At 25.8% G+C, this 21,944-nt stretch overlaps 1 protein-coding gene across 1 annotated transcript in view; it reads right to left on the reverse strand.

The window, feature by feature from the left end:
* Window positions 1–501: 501 nt before the first annotated feature.
* The window catches only part of LOC136975004 (inhibitor of Bruton tyrosine kinase), a 53,332-nt gene continuing 31,889 nt past the window's right edge, over window positions 502–21,944 (reverse strand). Inside the window, exons 11-25 of the mRNA XM_067269992.1 lie at window positions 21,611–21,716; window positions 21,244–21,525; window positions 19,685–19,806; window positions 16,616–16,702; window positions 16,431–16,551; window positions 12,181–12,277; window positions 11,995–12,096; window positions 9,365–9,482; window positions 9,220–9,280; window positions 4,707–5,000; window positions 4,458–4,633; window positions 3,673–3,795; window positions 3,498–3,599; window positions 1,248–1,413; window positions 502–835 (exon numbers count right to left, since the gene is read on the reverse strand). Of these exons, the coding sequence (XP_067126093.1) occupies window positions 683–835; window positions 1,248–1,413; window positions 3,498–3,599; window positions 3,673–3,795; window positions 4,458–4,633; window positions 4,707–5,000; window positions 9,220–9,280; window positions 9,365–9,482; window positions 11,995–12,096; window positions 12,181–12,277; window positions 16,431–16,551; window positions 16,616–16,702; window positions 19,685–19,806; window positions 21,244–21,525; window positions 21,611–21,716 (2,110 nt within the window). The 3' untranslated portion in view covers window positions 502–682. The remainder of the gene's footprint in view (window positions 836–1,247; window positions 1,414–3,497; window positions 3,600–3,672; window positions 3,796–4,457; window positions 4,634–4,706; window positions 5,001–9,219; window positions 9,281–9,364; window positions 9,483–11,994; window positions 12,097–12,180; window positions 12,278–16,430; window positions 16,552–16,615; window positions 16,703–19,684; window positions 19,807–21,243; window positions 21,526–21,610; window positions 21,717–21,944) is intronic.

Raw genomic sequence — 21,944 nt, forward strand, 5'->3', positions numbered from 1 at the left:
ATGTATACAGCGTGGTCCAACGAGCTAGAATATAAGTCCATTCTAAACATAGAATGGCTGTAACGAAACCATGTATAAAAAATTTGAATAAACGTCCGCCATTTTCCTTTTAGTCAAAGGGACGTGCCATTGTTTCGTGTAAAGGAAACGAGCTAAATTATTTTAACTCGTCGTGTAAAAGTGTGCAAAGAAGACTTTAACCCTTAACTGAGATGATGCGAGTCAAATGACCCATTTATTTATTTTATTTTTTTAATTTTGAAAGTAAATAACAAGACATTTCTTTCTTTAATTATATCAATAACTTTATATCTTTGCTGCGCCATTTTCAGGCATGAGACTTGCACTCTTCTTGTCTACATAATAAACTACAGGCATCACTATTGAAAAACCACTTAATGTAAAACGTGCCAATTCGTGACTTAAGCACCTTCGGCAAATCACCGATTCTTTTATATTTCTTAAATCATTAGTTTTTCTTCAATTTTAAAACTTTTACAATTTTCATTTCAAAAATATAACTTTTATTATATATATATTTACATAAATCTGGCAGCATTTTCTAAACAATCAAATAAATCTTGAATTTTTCATTTCAAACTAACAAAAAACGAAGAAAAAACAAAAATGATATAACAATGTTTTAAATATTCATTCCATAAGTATAAGTTGATTTTAATTTTTAAGAAGAAAGAGAAAATGATGAAAATGAATTCTTCTTCCATACTGGTGTAGTAACTCTTTCTGGTAGAATACGTCGCACGGTTATCTTTTCTTCTGGGTTATCTTCGGCCTCGTAAAGCTTTAATAATTCTTCGATTGCTCCGTCCTCTAACTGAAATTAAAATAGTTTTTTAATTAAAAAGCTTAGTGAATATAAAATAAAATAGATAAATTTTATTTTATTACTAAATTATGCTTATTAATAGTCGAAAGAGTTTTAAAAAAATTCAAAGTCTTAACTACTAACTGTTTATATTCATCATGATTAGAATTTAAAACCATAATTTAAGTGGTTTAGTATAAAAATATATTAACAATTTTAAAGGGGTAAAAATATTTTAAAGTTTAATACACACATTAAAAATACTGGAAATGAAATAAATTTTAATATATATATATGTACGCAGATCTGTTTCTTAATATGTACAGTACAGACAAGAAACTTGTTATTTTTTTAAATTAATGTTAAATAAAAATTAGCAGTAATAAAGAAAATAACTGATATTTAAGATATAAATTCTTACATGAATGAAACGCAATGGTTTTGCTTTATGATGCTTCTCTAGAGTTAGTTTTCTTTCCTCTGCTTTCAGAATATCATCCAGATTGGGAACAGGTTTTTCTTCTTGTTTTGTCTTTTTATTCCATGGATTACCTTGAGATGTATTCTGATCAAATGCCAAATTCATACTATATTGAAAATAAAATTTCAATTTTAGTTTAATGAAACAGAAAAAGAATTTTGTAAATAATTGATTGATATATATTAATCTAACTTAATTTTGAACGCTATATTTTGCTTTATAGTCCTAGATAAATGGAAAAAATATATATAAAATTGACTGTTTACTTCAAAAAATAAAAACAAATGATATCCAAATAAAAGCAAGCAAATGACCTAATACTAAAGCAGTCGAGATGTTACACTACAGCTCTGGGGAACTTTGGCTCAGAACCTCAAATTTTCTTTAGTAGTTTCTAGTAGTTAATATAGATTGGACAATGTCTAATTGATTGCTTCATATGGGTTTGACTAAACCCAGAATGGGTATGAAAATAGATTCTTGGTATCCCAGAAGATTAATAAATATTAAAGAAACCAGTAATGAGTTGATCGACTTTCCCGGCAACATTTAAAATTTTGATAGCGACATCTGTTATCATATTTTATTTTAATAACTTATCTTTTTTAACTATTATAAAATGGCAAAATGCTTAATTTTGAGGGTAGGGATGGGTTTTATAAAAAAAATTGTAAATGCTAACAATGAGTAAAATGGTCATTACGTCTGACCCTACTGGAGATGCACACGACCCCCATTATCTCCCCACCTCCTTGACCGTTAATCACCAAACTTTAATATCAATTCCCCTAATACACAAACCTCCCTGCAAAATTTCAGAAATTTTCGACTAAAAGTACAGGAGTTATTAAGCTTCAAACAGGGTGAACAAAATCATGCTCACCCACACAAACATCCAAACATATAGAAATTACCCCCTCGAATTTTTTTGCATTTCTTGACATTTCAAGGTGTCCTAAGTCCAAAAATGTAAAAATATTGAGGGGTCATGTTTTGACCAATTACCATACTTTCCCTCTGTTATATATAACAGCCGGGAATGTAAAATAAGCCATTAGCAAGCTACCATCCAACTTTTATTTCTTTTAAGTAAATAATATTGTTATAACTTCAGAAGCAAAACTTTTAATAACCAGAATTTAATTTTTGTACAAAATGTTTTCAACTAATTTAATTAGCCAAAAACATTTATATGTGAAAAATTAAATGCTGGATATTAAGGGTTTAGTTTAAGTTAATGCCATTTAGTTACTGGTTGTATTAATTAATATTGTTAGGGTTTTTAATGAAAACTAAAATCATTTCCATACTATGTTTGAACATAAAATTTCATTACTTACAAATGGATAAAATAAACATATAATCTGAAGTAGAAAATACATATTTAAAAAAGTTTTATTTTCAAGATGTTTTTGCATGCTTGTTTTCGAGTATCCTTAATCGGAAATCCATAACGTTTTCCCTTCACGTCGGGAAGTCCTTTGGGATAGAGGTTTACGACTCGTTCTGTCATGAAATTGTGCATGCGAACCTGTGACACATTGAGAGTATATTAAATCATCATGAACACTAAATGTGAGATATCTGCGACTACTTATTTTCTGTTGAATTGTTTATCGGACCTTTTTAACATTTTTAATGACATATAGTAATAATAATGCTCTTTATTCAGCCATATCATGTACTCCAAAATCCAAAGCATTCTTGATTCCAAACATTTTGAATTAGGATTACTTAACCTGTATAATTTTTTCCGTTTTATATTTGATCTCTTATAATATACATATATCATATATGCAATGTTAATGTGTAACTTAAGAAAGAAATACCAAAATGAATCATCATCAAAGGTCAAGGACAACCAATATTTTCAAGTCTTTTTTCATTTTAAATCATCACAGAATCTCAGCAATTTGATATTATTCAGATTTTAAACATATATATTTTAACATTTATACTAAAATTATTTTTATACGTTTGTTTTAAAACATTAGAAAATGCTTTCAAATTAATTACTTAATAGATAACATTACAGTAAAAAGAAAAGTAAAGAAACTAATATAAAAATATTCAAAAGATCTAGTTTTTAAAGATTCGTCTTTTCATATTCAGAAATAACAATTCTTTATTTAAATTTTTTACAGTATATTTAAAATATTTTAATAAAATATATATACTAAGAAATCAAACCTTTCATCCAGTGATGGAAAGAATGAAGATAAAACATTGATGTTGTGTGAAGATTCTTCTTTTATATTATTCTTCGGTAATTTCTGAATGGAGCTGTCTTTCCTAAAGTATCAAACAATCAAACTGTAATTGAATATTCAGTTATTAAATTATATTATAAAATCTAAATCCATACCAAATATTAGAACCGGTTGACGTAGGTGAATTTTTTTGTACATATACTTTATTCTTTGGTGATGTCACGTCCGTTTTTGTTTTTGATATTGGATGAGATAAACATGGAGAATCAATTTTAATACTAGAAAAAATAATTATATAATAAATTTTTTAAATTCAGTTATAATTATTAGAAATTTTTAATGTTTACTTTAATTTAAATAGAAAATATTATAATTATATGCAAGTGTTGCATTAATAATTTAAAAGCCATCTTCGTGGATTAATTGCTCATCTCTTTCTGTCAATGGCTTTCCTTCTCTTATAGATGAGATATTTGTTTTCCAAGATGAGAAAGAGAATTGATATACCATGCTTCTAAATAAAAAATTAACAACAACTTAACAACAATAAATAAATAATACGCATTATAAAATAATGACATCTGCAGAGAAAGAAACAAGATAAATGAAGCCACAAACAGACAGGCTTTGTTTATTTATACAGTCAAACCTGTTTTTATGCGGGGGATAGGGACCGCATTAAAAAAAACGCATAAAAAATTAATTCTTACAAGAAATTGAAGCTACGTACAGAAAATTGTTTACATAAAAAGAAAGTTTACATTACTCTCCAATTGTAAAAAGTTTATCACCAAATTGCTCTATTAATGTACTAATAGCAATTAACAAATTAACTATTAATATAAAATAAAAGAGGATAAAATTTTTAAATTTATTAATATTTATTCCATAAATTAAGTCACATGTCGATTCGGATTTTAAATGTTATAACTGTACTCACTTCATCTGTTTTCTAGTAACATTCTGTGCACGCTCTTCCTGCATCATGATATCTTTTAACATGGGAACAGCTTCACTAGAAGACACAGTCCAACCAGTTTTTCCAAATAATTTGGACAGTGAATTATTTTTACCAGAAAAATCTGAATTTTCAACGGGAATAACTTTATTGAGATCCTAAAGAATGCAAAATGACAACTCATCAAAATCAATTAAAAATACTTAATTTATATAACAAAATTATAATTACTTCATTTTTTATATTAGAATCTGGTAGACATTCAGCTAACTGCAACTCTTCCATATGAAGATCTTCAGTCTCATTTTTCTCTTTTGTTGTATGTTCTTCTGTGCTGCTTCTATGTGAATAAGTTCTACGTCTTGATCTGACTTTACCTTCCAATTTTAATGCGTTTGTATCAAACTGTAAACGTTTAAATTCATCATCGCTATCTACAGGAAAATTTTCAGCAACAAATTGCATTTCTTCGTGAGTAGGACCCATACTGTAAGGTGTTATAATGCGTTTATTCATCGCCGGTACCTAGAGGAATAGATAAAGAGCAGCACGCTATAAAAAATATGTAGACCAAAAATATTATGTAACTGATTATTTCATAAGATTTATTCTCCTGAATTATCATTTAATGCAAAAATCTAAAATTGAAATAAAAATTTTAAAACAATTTTAAATAGATACAGTATAAATTCTACTCATTGTTTTTCAAGGAACTAGTGAGAAAAATATGTTCAACCATAGAAAATGTAAAATCTGAACATCTTTAAAAAACATGCCAGAACATTCAAATACATGTATATATGCATTCAGAATGGAAAAAGTGAAGAAAAACACATTACCAGTGTAAACACTTCCATTACTTTATTTCATAAAATATAATATTCAATGACCAGCACCTCTAGTTGTGTTTTACAGAATGATGATAAACTGTTAAGCTATCTTTTGAAAGTAATCAATGATACTTGTTCATTTTTTGCTGAGGATTTGATGCATCTTCATCTAAGTTCGAAACATTAACAAACACATTTTTGTCAATATCATCACTACTATTGTGCATTAAGTACTTCCTTTTGTTTTTTGTACTTGTTGCCATGATGTCCAAATTTATAGCTGCCAATTTCTGAGTCCAGCAATGACTATCAAGGCACCAAAACTATAGATTGGGCTGTCCTCTCATCATCCCAAGGTGGCAAAACAATCTCAATAATTTGTTGAACTCTTGACCATTCAAACATGAAATACAGTACACTTTCCAAAAATGTTATTTGAGATGAAAATTTATCTTGGGATCTAGTTTTTGATGCATTAAATCCTAAAAATACATAAAATCAAAAGACTAAATGTGGTAATGTTAACATTGTGATACACGAGAATTTGAAGGAAGTGAAGAAAAAATACATTAAATTTGGTTTCTACTGTATTTTTAAACTTTGTTTTCTTCTGTATGATATTTATAGATTAGTTCTATTTATATACATACAGTATATTGTAAAACTTTAAAAACAGCTATTTTCCAAACATTCTTTGCTTAATCTATTTGTGTACTTATAAATTTGATTTATTACAACTGCTGTGAGAAGCAGTTGCTCTTACAATTACAATTGTAAAAAACAAACATAACTAAATTCTTAAAACAATAATACTGATCCTCATATGAGAATTCATAACTTACTACGTGCCATATTAATATTTTTGCATGCTAGATGTATTACATGTTTGTAAATAAAAATAGTTCAGGTAACATTTAAGGAAAGTTTCAAGTAAAGACAAATGCCAAAAGACTTTCTATAATAGACAGTTTTATTCAGTTCCATAAGTGTCAGTTATAGAGAGTTTTCACTGTATAATTAAGATCATATATAGTTTTATATTATAAGCTAATATTACAATAAGGCCATTATTACTTTCCTAGTCAAGAATCACTATTCTAGCTTCATTTTAGCATATTTTGTGACTTTAATACTATAATACTATATTGTTCCATTTGCTTATGTTTATGTTGAGTCCAATTGAACTTATCTCTGCTACTGACATCATTGAAGCAAAAAGCAATTTGTACTAAAGCTATTCTGAGTTTTTAAAATTTTTCAATTTCTTAAAACTTGCAAAAGTGAAGATAGAATAATTGGTTCTCAACCAATGATCATAATTAGATAACACAGTAAAATGTCACTGTAATGAAACTGTGCAGTCGCCAAAATACACTTGTTATAGTAAAATTTCATTACTCTGAAATACAGTTAAATGTCAAAGAAAGAAAAAAGCTTTTATACCTTTAAGAAATTTTTGAAATCAGTTTTTCTAACATAGCTAGTTAGAGCAAATTTCACACTTAAAAATTCCATAAGACATCACAGTTAATCAATATTTGTAAGTTTTTGCAATTTTCTCTCTCTCAATTCTGTGAGTACTAAAAGTCTTTTAACCAGATAAACATTGAAACAGTATCCATTGCCAAGGTAAAGAGTTATACTTTTGATATGTTAAACTAAAATTTATGTTAGTGATATTTATTTAAATATTTTTACATTAAGATGCATGGTAAATCGGCAGAGGATTAAAAATAAATTTACTATACCAATAATTTGATTGTACTGGTGTTTGTTACAACATTTTAGTAAACAATAGTACATTTTGTACAATTCCGACTACAAACTTTTTCTCAACAAAATTAATGATAAACTTCATTCAAAGCAATATTTTATACTATTTGAACTACTGAAATGCTCATTTAATTATAAGCACACATTAAATTTGTTCTAAATCAAGATCATTTCAGTATATCTTTTCACTGAAAATGATTTATCATCATCGTTTCCAGTCATCAACTACACTTTTACAATATAGAAAATTTAAAATGTAAATAATTATATTCATTTGAGCTTTTAAACTGTCATTTTTCTTCAATCTTTGGATATATAAGTGCTGTCTTAAGCCATATCAGGTTAAACTGTTTTTAAATGTAGTATAGAATTATACTTAAAATTCTAATACAGTAGAGCATCGATTATCCGACTTAATTGGGGACTCGGGTTGGTCAAATAACTGAAAAGTCGGATAACCAAAAAGTATGAAAAAATACATTATTAGTATAGTGTATTAGGCCTGGTTTAAATACTAGCCTCCCTTTCATGGTCGAGCCAGTGCTGCCAGCTAAAACATGCAAAAATTTAACAAAAACAATATTAAAGTAGCCAAAACATAACCAAATATTGTAGCGCCACATCACTAGCGGACATTTGAATTTGCCGACTAGACCGCGGTCGGTTAATTGGGAGTCGGATAATCGAAGCTCTACTGTATAGACATTATATAAATATCTGTGCACAAAATTGTTTTAAAATAAATCCATATAAATTATTTGAGTTTGACAACTTATATAAATCTATATTCAAACAACTTATATGGACCTAAATTAAAATAATACTGATGCTTTATACTTGGTAGCATATTGGCAAAAGTATTTTTGCAAAAATCAGATGGTGGCCATCATCTGGTTTTGGCAATAATATACAAGAATTAATGTGCATGTGGATGTACAACAACACAAACCACAACATATGACATATGGACTGTATGTCATGCACTCTTGGTCTCTCTGATATTTCCAGATCAACTTCATATTGAAGCAGATTTTAAGATAAATTGATTTTATTGATCATAAAAAAAGTGCTAAGCAATTATTTTTTCACACAACTTATTACTATCTTATGATATATAGATTAGAAGAAGTATAATCTCTCATTAAAGAAAGTCCATTAAAATTCATTATGAACATCATTAAAAATTAAAATTGATATTCTTAAAATTCAATCAAATGCAATAGTTGACTAGTAAAACTATGCTATTGCTAAAAGTTGAATTCAAAATATTTGAAATTCTGCATATTTCTTTCAAAAGATAGTGTATAAGTTACTATTATACCATGAAATATTAAAATTATTAGTAGCTACAAGCTACAAGACCAAATTAGTTCAGCTACATAGTTTAGTTTATTTTCCAAAAGTTGAATCAGATACATGATAATCATTTCTTTTTCATCTGAGATTCATAATATAATTTGTAATTAGTTAATGGTTCTTTCTTTATTTTTTTTTCATATTTTAACTATTTTTGGCTTTATAATTTATTTAAAGTTTCACTTGTGACTAAATAACAATATTAAACAGTTAAAAAAAAAAAAATGCACAGTAGCTATCTGTTTTTAGTATTGTTATTGTTTGTCAAAATTATCAGCATTCATTAGACTGAATTAGTTTAATTAATGAATTTTCAGGTATTTTCTCAAAGTTTAATAGTTTGAATCCATCAGTAGTGATTAATAATGTAATTTACTTTTTGCCCTATTTAGATCATTGTTAAGCAATATATTTTTTGAAAATACACCTACAAACATATGGTATTTAGAATGAGCATATATAATTTTAGTGCTTTTAGATGAAAGCATTTTTGTTTAATTGAAATGTATATTAAAAAAACTCAAAGCTTCTTTTAAAATATTGATTAAATGATTCAAAAAAATTTAATTTTAAATTTAATACAAAGAAGACTCAATTATGAAAAAAAATATTAACATTTTAAAATGTTTTTAAAATGTTAATAATATAATTCTAATAAATATTAATAAATATTTATTAGAATTATAAACTTTAAAATAAAAATATTTAAAAATTTATTTTAATTATATGTACTTTAATATCATGTATTAACTAAAAAACATATCTTAAAAATTAAACACACTTACTAATTTTTGATAAAATTTTGTTAATTCTTCCATAGCTTCATCACTGACAGCATTTAAATATCTATATATAAATTCAATTTTAAAATTGTGGTAAAATATCATTAACACTGCATAAAAAATAGCTTTAGACAGATAAAGAAATTACCCATTTTCTAAAATAGCAGGCAAATTAATACAGATATATTCCATACAAGCTACTTTCAATTGGGGTGCATTGTAGACAAATGAAATTTCTAATAATTCTGCAGCATTTTTTAATGTTACTGAAAATTTCATAAAAATTTTATAATTTTTAAGAATATAAGACAAATTTTTAGAATTTAAATTATTTTAGTCAATTTAGAATAACTTTTAATGTGAAACATTATATGTGATACAGTATAAATTACTGTGCGCTTACATTAATTAAAAAGAAATAATACTTTTGACAAATTGTCATCATCAACACCATTATAACTAATTTATATTTTATGTTTGTTGTATATTATCTTCCCTCTGCTTACTGGAAACATTTTATATCACACTTTCAAAAATGCCAATGCTAGAAGTTGTTAGTTTTCTTAATAAGGTCCCTTATAGCTTCCATTAATAAAATGAAAAATTTAATTTCATCACAAGGTACAGATCATCAAGTGACAAAAAAGTCACTTCTAATTATGTAAATGAAAATTATAAAGAAAACTATAATTAAAATTGATTCCTATGCTTTTACAAAAGTTTTTTTTTTTAAATAAAATTTAAAAAAAAAAAAAATTCCAAAATATAGTGGAATTCAGTTTATCTGGATATTGTTAATCCAGATCTCTGGTTTTTCCAGAATAAGATGGACAGAGACAGACATACGGAAAACCTATATAAGTGAAAAAAATCAAAGAACTAATTTGTAAATAGTACATTCTTGCCCAAGTATAATGTTGCAGCTGTAAGAATACTGTTTTCCCTTGGCTCAATGCCAATCTTTAACACTTGCAACATTATAACTGAGAATCTGGTAACAAAAATAAACACAGTACAGTATATCACAATTACTTCAATTCAGATTAATCCTTTAGTTTCCCTATGAAGTGATAAACCTAATTACCAGTTGACTTTGAAAAAGGTCGTAGAGACGTTCTACCCCTCACAAATGGTCAGAAAACTTATGTACTGTACCAGCTGATAGAAAACAACAAACTGATACTATTCAGCAGTGATGAGCAAACTATTTTCATTTTCAACCCCCCATTTTGTGTAAAATTTTGTCATGACCCCTGGATAGACAGTAGACTTTTTTTAATTGTCAAGGTAGTTAAAGTGAAATTCTTTCTGGGATTTGTGCTTATGTTTCTGCCTTATTAGAGATTTGAATAAAACACATAATTTTATGAAACAATGGTTTTATTTATGCATATGGGTATATATTTATTTAATGAAAAATACTTTTAAAAAAACTTTACATTGTAAGAATTCAATGTGAGGTACGCACTTGCAGAGAGTTCATGATTGCTTCTATATTCGGATCTGTATTGGAAATCGCAAGTTGTAAGTCATCCTCTCTCTGTATTAGGTACTAATACAGCAGAGGATGACTGTATTAGGTATATATAGGTACTAATATAGACAATTGTTTTTGTAAAAAAATATAGTTCTATTTTTATAAATAATATAATTTCATTTCACTATTTTACTGGTACCTGATACTTGTTGAAGAAAAGCCTTATATTTTTTATTGTCAAATAAATTTATTTGAATTTGGTGACCCCAAAAAATTCTCGCACGACCCCTCTGGTATCATGACCCATGGTTTGCACACCAGTGCTATACAGTATCAGTCTGTTGTTTTCTATCAGCTGGTACAGCGTAGATATGTCTTTTGCTTTATACTATTAATATTGTAAAAGTATACGTAATGTGCAATAAATAAAATATAATGTACTGTACATCTAAACTGTGTTATTTATGTCATTAGTGAATTTTCCAATCATCCAGATTGGGCCTGGTCCCATTTGAGCTGGGTAAACATGGTTCCACTATAATAATTTAGCATAACCAAAGTTAATTAATTAAAGTAATATCTTGAAATTGAAATTTACAGACATATTTATAAATGTTGGTTAATGCTGTTTAAGTTGACTGTGTATATTTCATTACCCACATAATTAGTTGTAAAGATCAATCTTAACTATCAATGCATATTTGTTTTGGTACAGCCACTAAATTCATTTACTTAAATTATAGAAATTATGTTAAATTTGTTTTATAAAATTCTTACAAAATTTTTGAAAAGATTGTCTTATATATTTTAATTTTTCATATTCTGTAACTAAATATCTTTATATTCTAAATTTTATCATGAGAGTAATATATATTTTAGCATTGCAACTAACAATATTTAGTAATCTAGTAGATTCATAGTTTGTTACATGATTGTTTTAGTCACACAGTCTCAAGTAAAAACAATTTTAGAATCTGAACACAAGTGTAATGGTTTTATTTCGGTCCAAATGATATCAATATAATATAGATGTGCTAAATGAACTACTAAATTTTGTAAATCAATTATATGTGATTTTATTTGAAAACCATAATTACAATATAATATATTTTATTATATATTGAAACTTTTAATTCTATTATATCTAAATTTCCTATAAAAGCTTATAGATACACTTGTTACTTTTTGCAATTTTGATTAACACTCAGTAATTTTATTGGAATGTCAATTGTGTAAGTAGACTAATTAGTATTGATATAAATAGTGATATATAAGATAATTAAAATTATATATATACTTACTTAAGTCAACTAAAGTTAACTCACAAATGGCTTTAAGTCTATCAATTAATAGGAGATCAGCTGTCATTAATGTATTGCATATGAGATCCAGATTGTCTGAATCTAAAAAAAAATATTTAAATAATTAAAATCTTATTTTATTTATAACAAGCATAATTATAGCGTAATCTAATAATTATTACCTACCATAAATTTTAGATACATTATCAGTGTACAAATAATCCAGTATTATTTCTAAAATTTCTGATTCTATTGAAAGTGAAAGCCGATCCAATGATGAAGACTAAAATAAAGTAACAGTTTATGTAATATTTTATGTGCTAAGTGTTATAATTATGATATAAAATTGAAAATCAATTTAATTCACAAATAATAATAATAATAATACTGCATGAGAAGAATATAATAAATTAATCATGCTTTATTTTTTGTTATTTACCTAAAACTACAGATTAAAAAAAAATTTATATTTTATATTATGTTTATGATCCTAACTAAAAATTATTATTATTGAATAATATTGAACAATTCTAGTAAATCTTTCTGATTTTCTTCAAAATGATATTAGAACATATATAATAATAAAAAAAATTTGCTACTCAAACAACTAACAAACAAACATTCATTGATTTTTTAACAAGTCACAAATTATAAGTTTAAAAATTAAAAATTTAAGTCATAATTTACCAAATTCACATTAGAAATAATTATTATGGAATACAATTAAATGGAAAAAAAATGAATTAATAAAAACTGAAAAATAAAAATTAATTAAAACTAAGCAATTTTATCATATTAATATTACCCTACTTTTATTTATTTTAATATCCTTGAATTTGAAATATCAGCTATCTCACTGAAAAACTATCCTACTCACAATACTCTTTAAAAGATGAATGAAACATGAAAATAATCAGAGGCATTACATGTTCTTAATAATGATAATATTTTATGGCATGTAAAGATGCACCCCATTTCAGCACAAAAAATTTTAGGGAGAAAAAGTATTTAGTGTATTTAAATAATATACTTTTGGCATTCAGCCTCAAACTTTTTTTTACTGTATTCTGATTTTAAAAAAAAAAGTAAAATTAGAATGACACTTATTTATCAGAGTAAAAGGAGAGTTAAAAAGAAATTATTTACAATTAAAATTTGCCATTAAATATATACCATATGCCATTTATGTATAATAAATACATGCAAAAGCTGTTTAGTCACAGCAAATAATAATACAGTCGACACCCGGATAACTCGTCACTCGCTGGTTACGTAGTAAATTTTTTGTGGTTCTGGCCGATTTACATAGGCATTAATGTTATTAACCTTAAAAAACTCTGTTTACTTGAAATCGTTTAACTCGTCACCACTGGATAAATCAACATACTTTTTCTGTTTCACACTTTTTAGAATTCTGATAAGTCGACTCCCCCCTGGAAAATGAGTTCACACCACACAGCTTATTGTATGGTGTGAACTCATTTTTTCAGGACGGGAGTCAACTTATCGGACGTCAAAAAAGTGTGAAACAGAAAAAGTATGTTGATTTATCCAGTGGGGACAAAGTGTAAATGGTGATCGTCTAATAAATTTTAGAGCGACTTGTCTCTTGTTTGTAAAAAAATTAATAACATTATTGCCTATGTAAGTCGGCCAGGACCACAGAAAATTGACTAATTAACCTACGGTGATGAGTTATCCGGGTGTCGACTTATGCGGAGTAAACTGTAATAATAATAATAATAATGTTTGATTAAACAACTCTTCAATAAAATTATTGATTTTTTATTGAAGAGTTTGACTAATAGAAGCTACATGTCGCCTACCGAAGGCCATTTGAGAAATTCGTTAACCTATGAGAAATCACAGCTTTACATATAAGATTTTTTGAGCCTTTTTTGAACAAAAGTTGTGTTTTGTAGTACATAAAGCACGATTCATAATTTGTTGAAAAAACTTTAAAATTTCAAAGCATTTCAGATAGAATTTTTTTTTTAAATTCGCTTATAAAATTTAAATCTTTAAATTTTATAAGCGAAAAAATTCTAGGATGTAATTTAAACAATTTTAAATAAATTTTAATGGAAGATTTATATGTTTGACACTAATGCACTAAAATAATACAAATAAAGAGTGCTAAACATTAGCAAAATTTTGTTAAGTTTCCATATCTTTGTATATTATATCTTTGTATATCTTTGTTTTTAAGATGATTTCTATTAAAATTCTAAGTAATGAAATAAAAAAATTCATTAAAAATAAAGCTTAAGAATTGTATTTTATTAATATAAGTAACTCTTTTACTATTAAATAAATATATTATTAAGTTACTATGAGTGTGCAATTGGAAATATGAAAAGTTTCCATAATTTTTTTCAGGAAGTGTAGAATATCACTATAATTAAACATATCTATTTAACTGACCTACATCTTTATAATTGTAACGTTAAACAGTGTTGAGACTCGATACATAGATGTTATGTAGATTCTACAGGATGAAAATCTAATAGATATGAAACCAAATGGGTTTCCATGCCCATTCATTTCAGGGTTAACTTTTCAAAAAGTTTGAAAGATTGAATGAGAGTTACATATTCTGAAAACCAAATCTCTTTTCAAAGTTTATGAAAAATAAGAAAAAAATTCCATAATTAAAACTTCAATTAGTTTTAATCATTCAAAAATTCATTAGAAAATTATTTTTTCTGACCAGAAAATAAAAAATCAATTCAATATTTAAAAAAATGCAACAAACATACAATTCTCATTTATCAATCTAGCAATTAGCATTATATTTTTATTACTTATTCAAAAATAAATGTATTTGTAATAAAATATAAAAATTTAATAATTATTAACAACTTTATTCAATAAATTAAAAGGAAATGACATTTATTAAAGTTACGAAAAATTTTACAATTAAAAAATGGCCAAAATTATCAATTTACAACTATGTTCCACTTATAAACATTTTAAAGACCAATAGTTTATAATGAATCCAAATGATTACTGGATTTAAATTGGGCTACTTTACTTCTACTATTAATAATTAAATACCAAATAATTTGGTACTTGATGTAGGAATTAGACAACTCTAGTACCAAATTACTCAGTACTTAATTACAGGGATTGTGCTGCATAGTGCCAAAATTGTCATTTGGAAATATTTTTTTAAAATAGCAACAAAAATATAATACTGGTGATAAAAAACTGTAATCCAGTTATTTTGACATTGTTCCATTTATTGAAACAATGTCCAAAAAAAAAAATAATAATAATACATCAACTGAAAATTTTGTATGATTTTAAACATCTCAAAATCATACAAAATTGGGAGTCCCATGCACCACACATCTTGCAATGTCATGACATCAAATGGAAAGTTCAGACAGGAAAGCAGATAGTGACATTGAGAATCAAAGGCATTTTTGTGCTGCCCAGTGTTTCCAGATTAAGGATTTTTTTTTTTATCAACTGACAGAAAATTTGAGGAACTTTTTGGGTGACTTTTGCACTTTGATCTTTTTTCAGTTGACTGAAGCATAAAAATTTTGACACAAAACAGTATTTAAAAGGTTCTTTTTTTAAGCATTGTGATCAAATGTGTGTTATTGAAAATTATCCATTAAAACATTATTCAAAAAATGATTTCTATTTTCAAGTGACAGCTTAACATGTTACTTTCACTTTCCACTTTCCAAACTGATAAGGCTACCAGCACCAGCATTAGCAGGTAGCCTTATCAGTAAGTAAAACTGACAACAATAAATAATTTGAAGTAGCAAAAAAAATTTTAAGCTGGTGAAATGGTTGGCAATTTTTTTAATTTTTCAGAACAACTCCGGAATCATTGATAGCAGCAGTTAAAGTAACTTAAACCAAATGATTACTGGATTTAAATCATGTTCCATTATTGAGATGACTTCTACCATCTACATAACTCAGCTGAGCTTCAAAATAATTTCACATTTTCTATAAATTAAGTTTATTAAATATTATTTCTAACTAGTTTTGTGCACTATAATATAAATTGTTATAACAATAAGCAGAAGTCAATGAACTTAAAACACTGACTTGGATTGTTGTTATTTTTAATTTTCCCTTAAAATAAAATGTTTGCAAAGTTTATTTATTACTTGGAAACATTTAATCAAAGGGATAATATTCACTAACTTATAATTATTCTATTTTAATAATAAATAATCATAATGCATATTCAACTTACAAGTCATCCTCAGGTGTTGAATACAATAGTTTATATTCTGTACATGAGGAATAACTTGTAAAACAGATCAAAAATGTTTGTAAATGTTTATTAAACATTTTCTCTGCAAGAATAAGGTGTTTTGATATTAATTATTTTTATGCTGAGGGTAGTTTTTGGTTAAACTAAGATCACTATTAATTATATGAAGTTATTAATAAAATTATAATACCTCAATCCAACTGGATCCTAGCATATTATGAAAATATTCAGATCTTGCTACTAATACACAACGATGACAACTAAATTCTTTTTTGTCTGCTGATAGTAACTTCACATCACAGAGATTAATTCTTAAAAAAAGTTACTCGATTACTAATATTCATTATTATTTAAGATTTTAAAAACTTTACTTACAGATTTTTCCGATTAAATCGTAATTTTGGAACATTAGGAAATTCAAGAACTTTTATTTTTCCATTAACTAATTTTACACTTTTCAATCTATCAAAAATAAAAAAAAGTTTAAATTTTATATAGATTTTATTACTATATTAAATATTATATTTTTAATATAAATTTTAAAAAAATGTACTGTATTGGTCCAAATATCAATATAAGTTAACTTTTCATTATTAATTTTATTTGCATGTAAAAACTTAGCAATTTGCATTACAGTAAAATTTAAAAAGTTATTAACATAGTCTTCATAGCTTTCCTCTTTATCAAAACATTCATTTTCATCATTTCTGTTTTCTATTCATTGTCATCATGGTCTTCAGCATCCTTGAACAGCTTGTCCAGGTTCTGTTCAAAAAGGCTGAAGACCAAAGCCTCCTCTGTTCTGTCCAATGTTGGTAATACAACATTAATTAAAGTCCTTTATAACTGTCTTGTCAAGAATCTTTCATAATTCTACTGTTCTAACTTTTACAAGAATATGTGGAATTTTTATTACCTTTTTTGTTTGATTGATTATGAAAATTAGTAGGGTTCAATTACTCTCTTCAAAATTTAGATAACAACAACTTTTTTTATAAATTGTATATACAAATATCTGAGAATCAATCAGAAAAATTAATTTTTGATCACTTTCTTAGTAATTTTTACAAATTTCATTTCATTAAAATTATACCTAACTGACTGGAAAATTGTATAAAAAAACATTTGTTTTATAAATATAATACAGATGCTGATGCATATATTTCTGAGTGAAATGCAAATTGTAACTTATTGTTTCTTTCTAATCAATATCAATAAAAATTAAAGTAATAAAAATTATGGAGTTGTTTTATACACATAGCAGTAGGCTATCCAGCATATAGATCATGTCAATGGAAATAGGCTTTGTTGCATATTTCATGCGCATTCTGGAAAGTCTACTTGCAATTATATGATTATTGATTATTAAAGTAATAAAGCAAATGAGAGTTCAGAACGAAAAATTTATTGGAATGACAGGTACATTAATTCAATGGTTCAAACAAATTTTGGTAAAAAATATCCCAATAACTGGCCCAATGCTCATCAAGAAAGCAGGAGAGAGAGCTAAAAAGTGAAAAGGGAAGATTGTAGTAATGTTCCACTACAAGTTTCTTTTTTAAAAAGTGCATTTGATCTTAACTGCTATCAGACACTTAAGCAATGTATTAACCAGTTGTTTGCGGAGTACTCCCATTGGAGTAACCGGTTTTCGTTAAACTGTTGCGCAGTACTCCAGTTGGAGTGTCAATTTCTTTTCGTAATTAACTAGTTGGCGATTTAAGCACTGATTGGCTTTTACCTACAAAGACTAAGTCTGTTTCAACGAATAAGATATTTGTTATCACTTCGTATTTTTAAATTTACTAACAAAACGCCTCCTTTCCATGTTAAGTCTATGGGCAACCCTTCTTTTGTTCATTTGACAATAAAATCCTAGTTAGCATGCCTGTTGGGCTCTAACTGGTGTATTATAGCTAAATGACTATCCTTTAACCAATAAGCATCGACTTGGTTTGTGGGGTGGAAACTTTCTTGGAAAAAGTTATACCAACTTGGAGCTACATTGTCAGCTACAAACATAAACAAACAATTATAAATCATTAATCTTATCTATTTTTAGCTTGAATTTAATAAATTTTTATGTATATTTAACCTATTTAACAAATAAGCATGTTTTTTAAACCATTCGGCCATAAATCTTTCAAAAAACAAAGTACTTCCGGTTATCATGGTACTTCCATAATACATAAGAAATACATGTATAGTCGTTAATATAATAAAGTAATAATCGCTTATTATAGTCTACTATTAGTACAATAGGGTAAATAATGTATAAATAGAATCAAATACACATCATCAATAATAAAAGTGTATTGACCTAGATTTACAAAAGGCCACCACCACCCCACACTGATCAGTGTTATAATCTACAGGTTGTATTATTTCTCTACTTCAATTTAGAAAGCTGCAGTTTTTTTTATTTGACAGAAAATAGACATATCTAAGTAACGTATATAACAAATTAATGGATTATTTATTTAAAAAAACGATTTTTTTTTAAATTTTATTAATTTTTTTAAACATACATAATATTTTGAAGTAAACAGTCGTAAAATGTAATATGTACATGATAGAAAACCGAAAACAGATCATATCTACAACAATTTTTAACAGAGATATCGCAAATTGAAAAACCATTTTAAAAATCACAAAATGTCTACGCAACAGCGGTGTTGTTTCGAATTATCGAGTGCACAGCTGACAGGTTCAGCAATGACACAGAACAAAAAAAAATGAAAATTTTAGTTTTGTATTCATATAAATGATTTGGAACTAATAATTCCAAATCATTTATATGAATACAAAACTAAAATTACTGAAGGTTTTTAAAATAATTTACTGCAATTTTTTATATTTTATCATATTTCTACCTTACTTTTTTCAGTTATTTTTGTAATGACTTTTTGTTATTTTGTTTGTTTTATTTGAGATGTTAGAACTTATTATTTTCTGTGTTTAATCAACAACCATTTTGGTTTTATATTATTTGTATATATTAAATAAATAAATAAATAAATAAAGATTATATTTGTCACTCTACTTCAATGGTTTCCCTTTATTAGATACATATTTATAGCTTTACACTTCAAATAAACAAAACAATTTTATTTACTGCATTTGCTTTTCTGATATTACAATTTTTCTCAAATTACAACTGTACTTAATATTGTATTCAAAGATGTTTAATATCAACATTTAGTCAATTTGTACATGTGCACAAATGATATAGCTACCCTTTGGAATTTGCTGTTTGGTCTGGCTCATTAAAAAAAAAATAAAAAAGGCAGTTTCCAGTTATATTGTACATTTTTTAAGAGGTTCCTTTCAAAAACATAAAATAATATACAGTAAAATCTTGGTTAAGTAATCTTTCACTAAAGGTTTTCTTATTTTGTATTTACTTGTTCATTTTACTCAAAAAAAATTTGATGAATAACTTACCTTTTGGAAAGATGAACGAGTCCAAATTTTTTACTCGCATCTTGTAAATCTATAAGTGGATTTTCAATAATTGCTTTATTTTTATTCTCTTTGCAACGTTTTTTATTTTTTCTCTGTGCAACCTGTAATAAAACAGTTATTAAATCTAATTCAGAGCTGCTGTGCAAAGATAACAAACACACTCAAATAACCTGAAAAAACAGCAAAAATTTTAGCTGTTATTTGAGTGTTTGTTGAACTATTAAATTTTAAGTAATAAAATTGTTTAAAATATACAAAATTGTATGTGAATAATTAATAGATGGATTGGTGGATATAATTTTATATTTTACTCTCTTTTATGAAATGTAATGTTTAATTCACTTTGTAATGTTTATTTTGGATAACTTAAAAAACGAGAATAATGAAGAAATATTTAAAAATTTTTTTTTAACTCTTACCACATCAAAATTACTGTTTAAGATTTAAAAAAATAATAGTAATGATAATAATAATAATAATAATTTCAGTAAATATTTATGTATCTAATATATATATAAAAAAAAGTTTGTTTAGTTTATTCTTTATACAGATAGTATACAAATGGTAATTACAAACTAGAGACTCTCTCCAAGACTAATGTGAAATACTTTGAAATTTTAACTGTTGTTTAAATTTATAGTCCAGAAAAACAAAACACTAGCTTTACATAAAAAGATTCATTCATGAATTCTTATAATTATATATTTCATATATTTGTTCTTTTTAATATATTTGTTAGCATCTCTTCTGGCCTGTAAATAAAGGTCACCAATACATTTTCACTTGTTAAATATAAAAATATTTGCCAAATTCAAAAAACCTTAACATCCAAATACATTAAGTTTGTTTGATTCTGAAGATTAAAATGTTTCAGTTAACTTCAAAATTGGAAAAAAATACTGGAATTTAGGACTATTATTATTTTATTTTTATATATTACTTTCAATATATAATACTCAAAACTGACATAAGTTCAAGACTGAAAAACATTAAATTTTTTGTAACTCTTAGTTAAAAAATTTGAAAATTAACAGTATTTTTATATTAATTTTTATTTGGAAACAATCATCAACTGAATTCCTTAGCACTAATATGTATTTTATTTACTTCCACATCATAAATAAAAATTTCATCTTTCTGCTAAATTTTCTGGAAAAAAATATCTTAATAGAATCGTTACTACAAACACTAAATAATCACAGTTTTAATGAAAAGATGAAGTTATTTAGTTCAAAACATAAAAAAAACACAAATTATTGTTATTTTTATTACACGTATTCTTAACATATTCAATAACTAATTTCATTATTCTATACAATCACCACCATGTCTCAGGTTTTACTACACAATAATTTTATATTACTTGTGAAATTTAGCAACATAGATAACATATTACATTATAAAACAAAGTCTGAACTATAATTTAGTCAATTTTTAACTATAACAGTTATAGATCTCAACATAATTTATTTTTATGTCCATAATGACATATTTGCAATAAGTTCAATATATTAACAAGGATTTAATTATGCACTAACCTCATATGCTGAAATACCAATTTCATTTTTTGCAATATCTTTATTATTTGAATTACATGGCAAAGGATTCTTTTTATGTATTTCTTTTCCTTCCTTTAGATAATCGCATTCATCAGTATATGTAAATTGTAAGATCTGTTCAAATGTATCAGAAGTTACATCATCAATTGACATTGTCTGTAGTATTCCATTAGTAATTTCTTCAGAAATGAAAAGTTTCCGAAAATATTCACTTTGAGAAGCCAAAATATATTTATGTGCATGAAAATATCTACTTCCAACCTGAAAAAATAAATAAATAACATCAAAGAAATAAAACTTTTCAATGCATTTTATTAAATGATATTAGTAAAAATAATGTTTATACTTTTATTATAACATCATGAATAATGTCTTCGGGATGCACAGTTTGCAAAAGATGCAGAAAATTTTCTTGCATTTCTGAAGGTGGTAAAGTTGGTAATTCGGTTAAACTGCAAATTAATAAATTTCAATTAATAAATCATTTGTAATTTTAAAATAATTTCTGTAATAATAATTTAAAATTATTATTAACTTTTAAATTATCATTAAATTAATTAATGGAATAAAAGATTATTTTAGAAAAATTATGTTACATTAAAATTATTATTCATTAATTAATTTCCTTGTACAGATAGTAATCTATTAATGCAGTAAATATGTTTCTTGAACACAGCACA

The sequence above is a fragment of the Centruroides vittatus genome, unplaced genomic scaffold (assembly GCF_030686945.1).
Source record: "Centruroides vittatus isolate TY-2023 unplaced genomic scaffold, ASM3068694v2 contig_361, whole genome shotgun sequence".
Taxonomy (NCBI): domain Eukaryota; kingdom Metazoa; phylum Arthropoda; class Arachnida; order Scorpiones; family Buthidae; genus Centruroides; species Centruroides vittatus.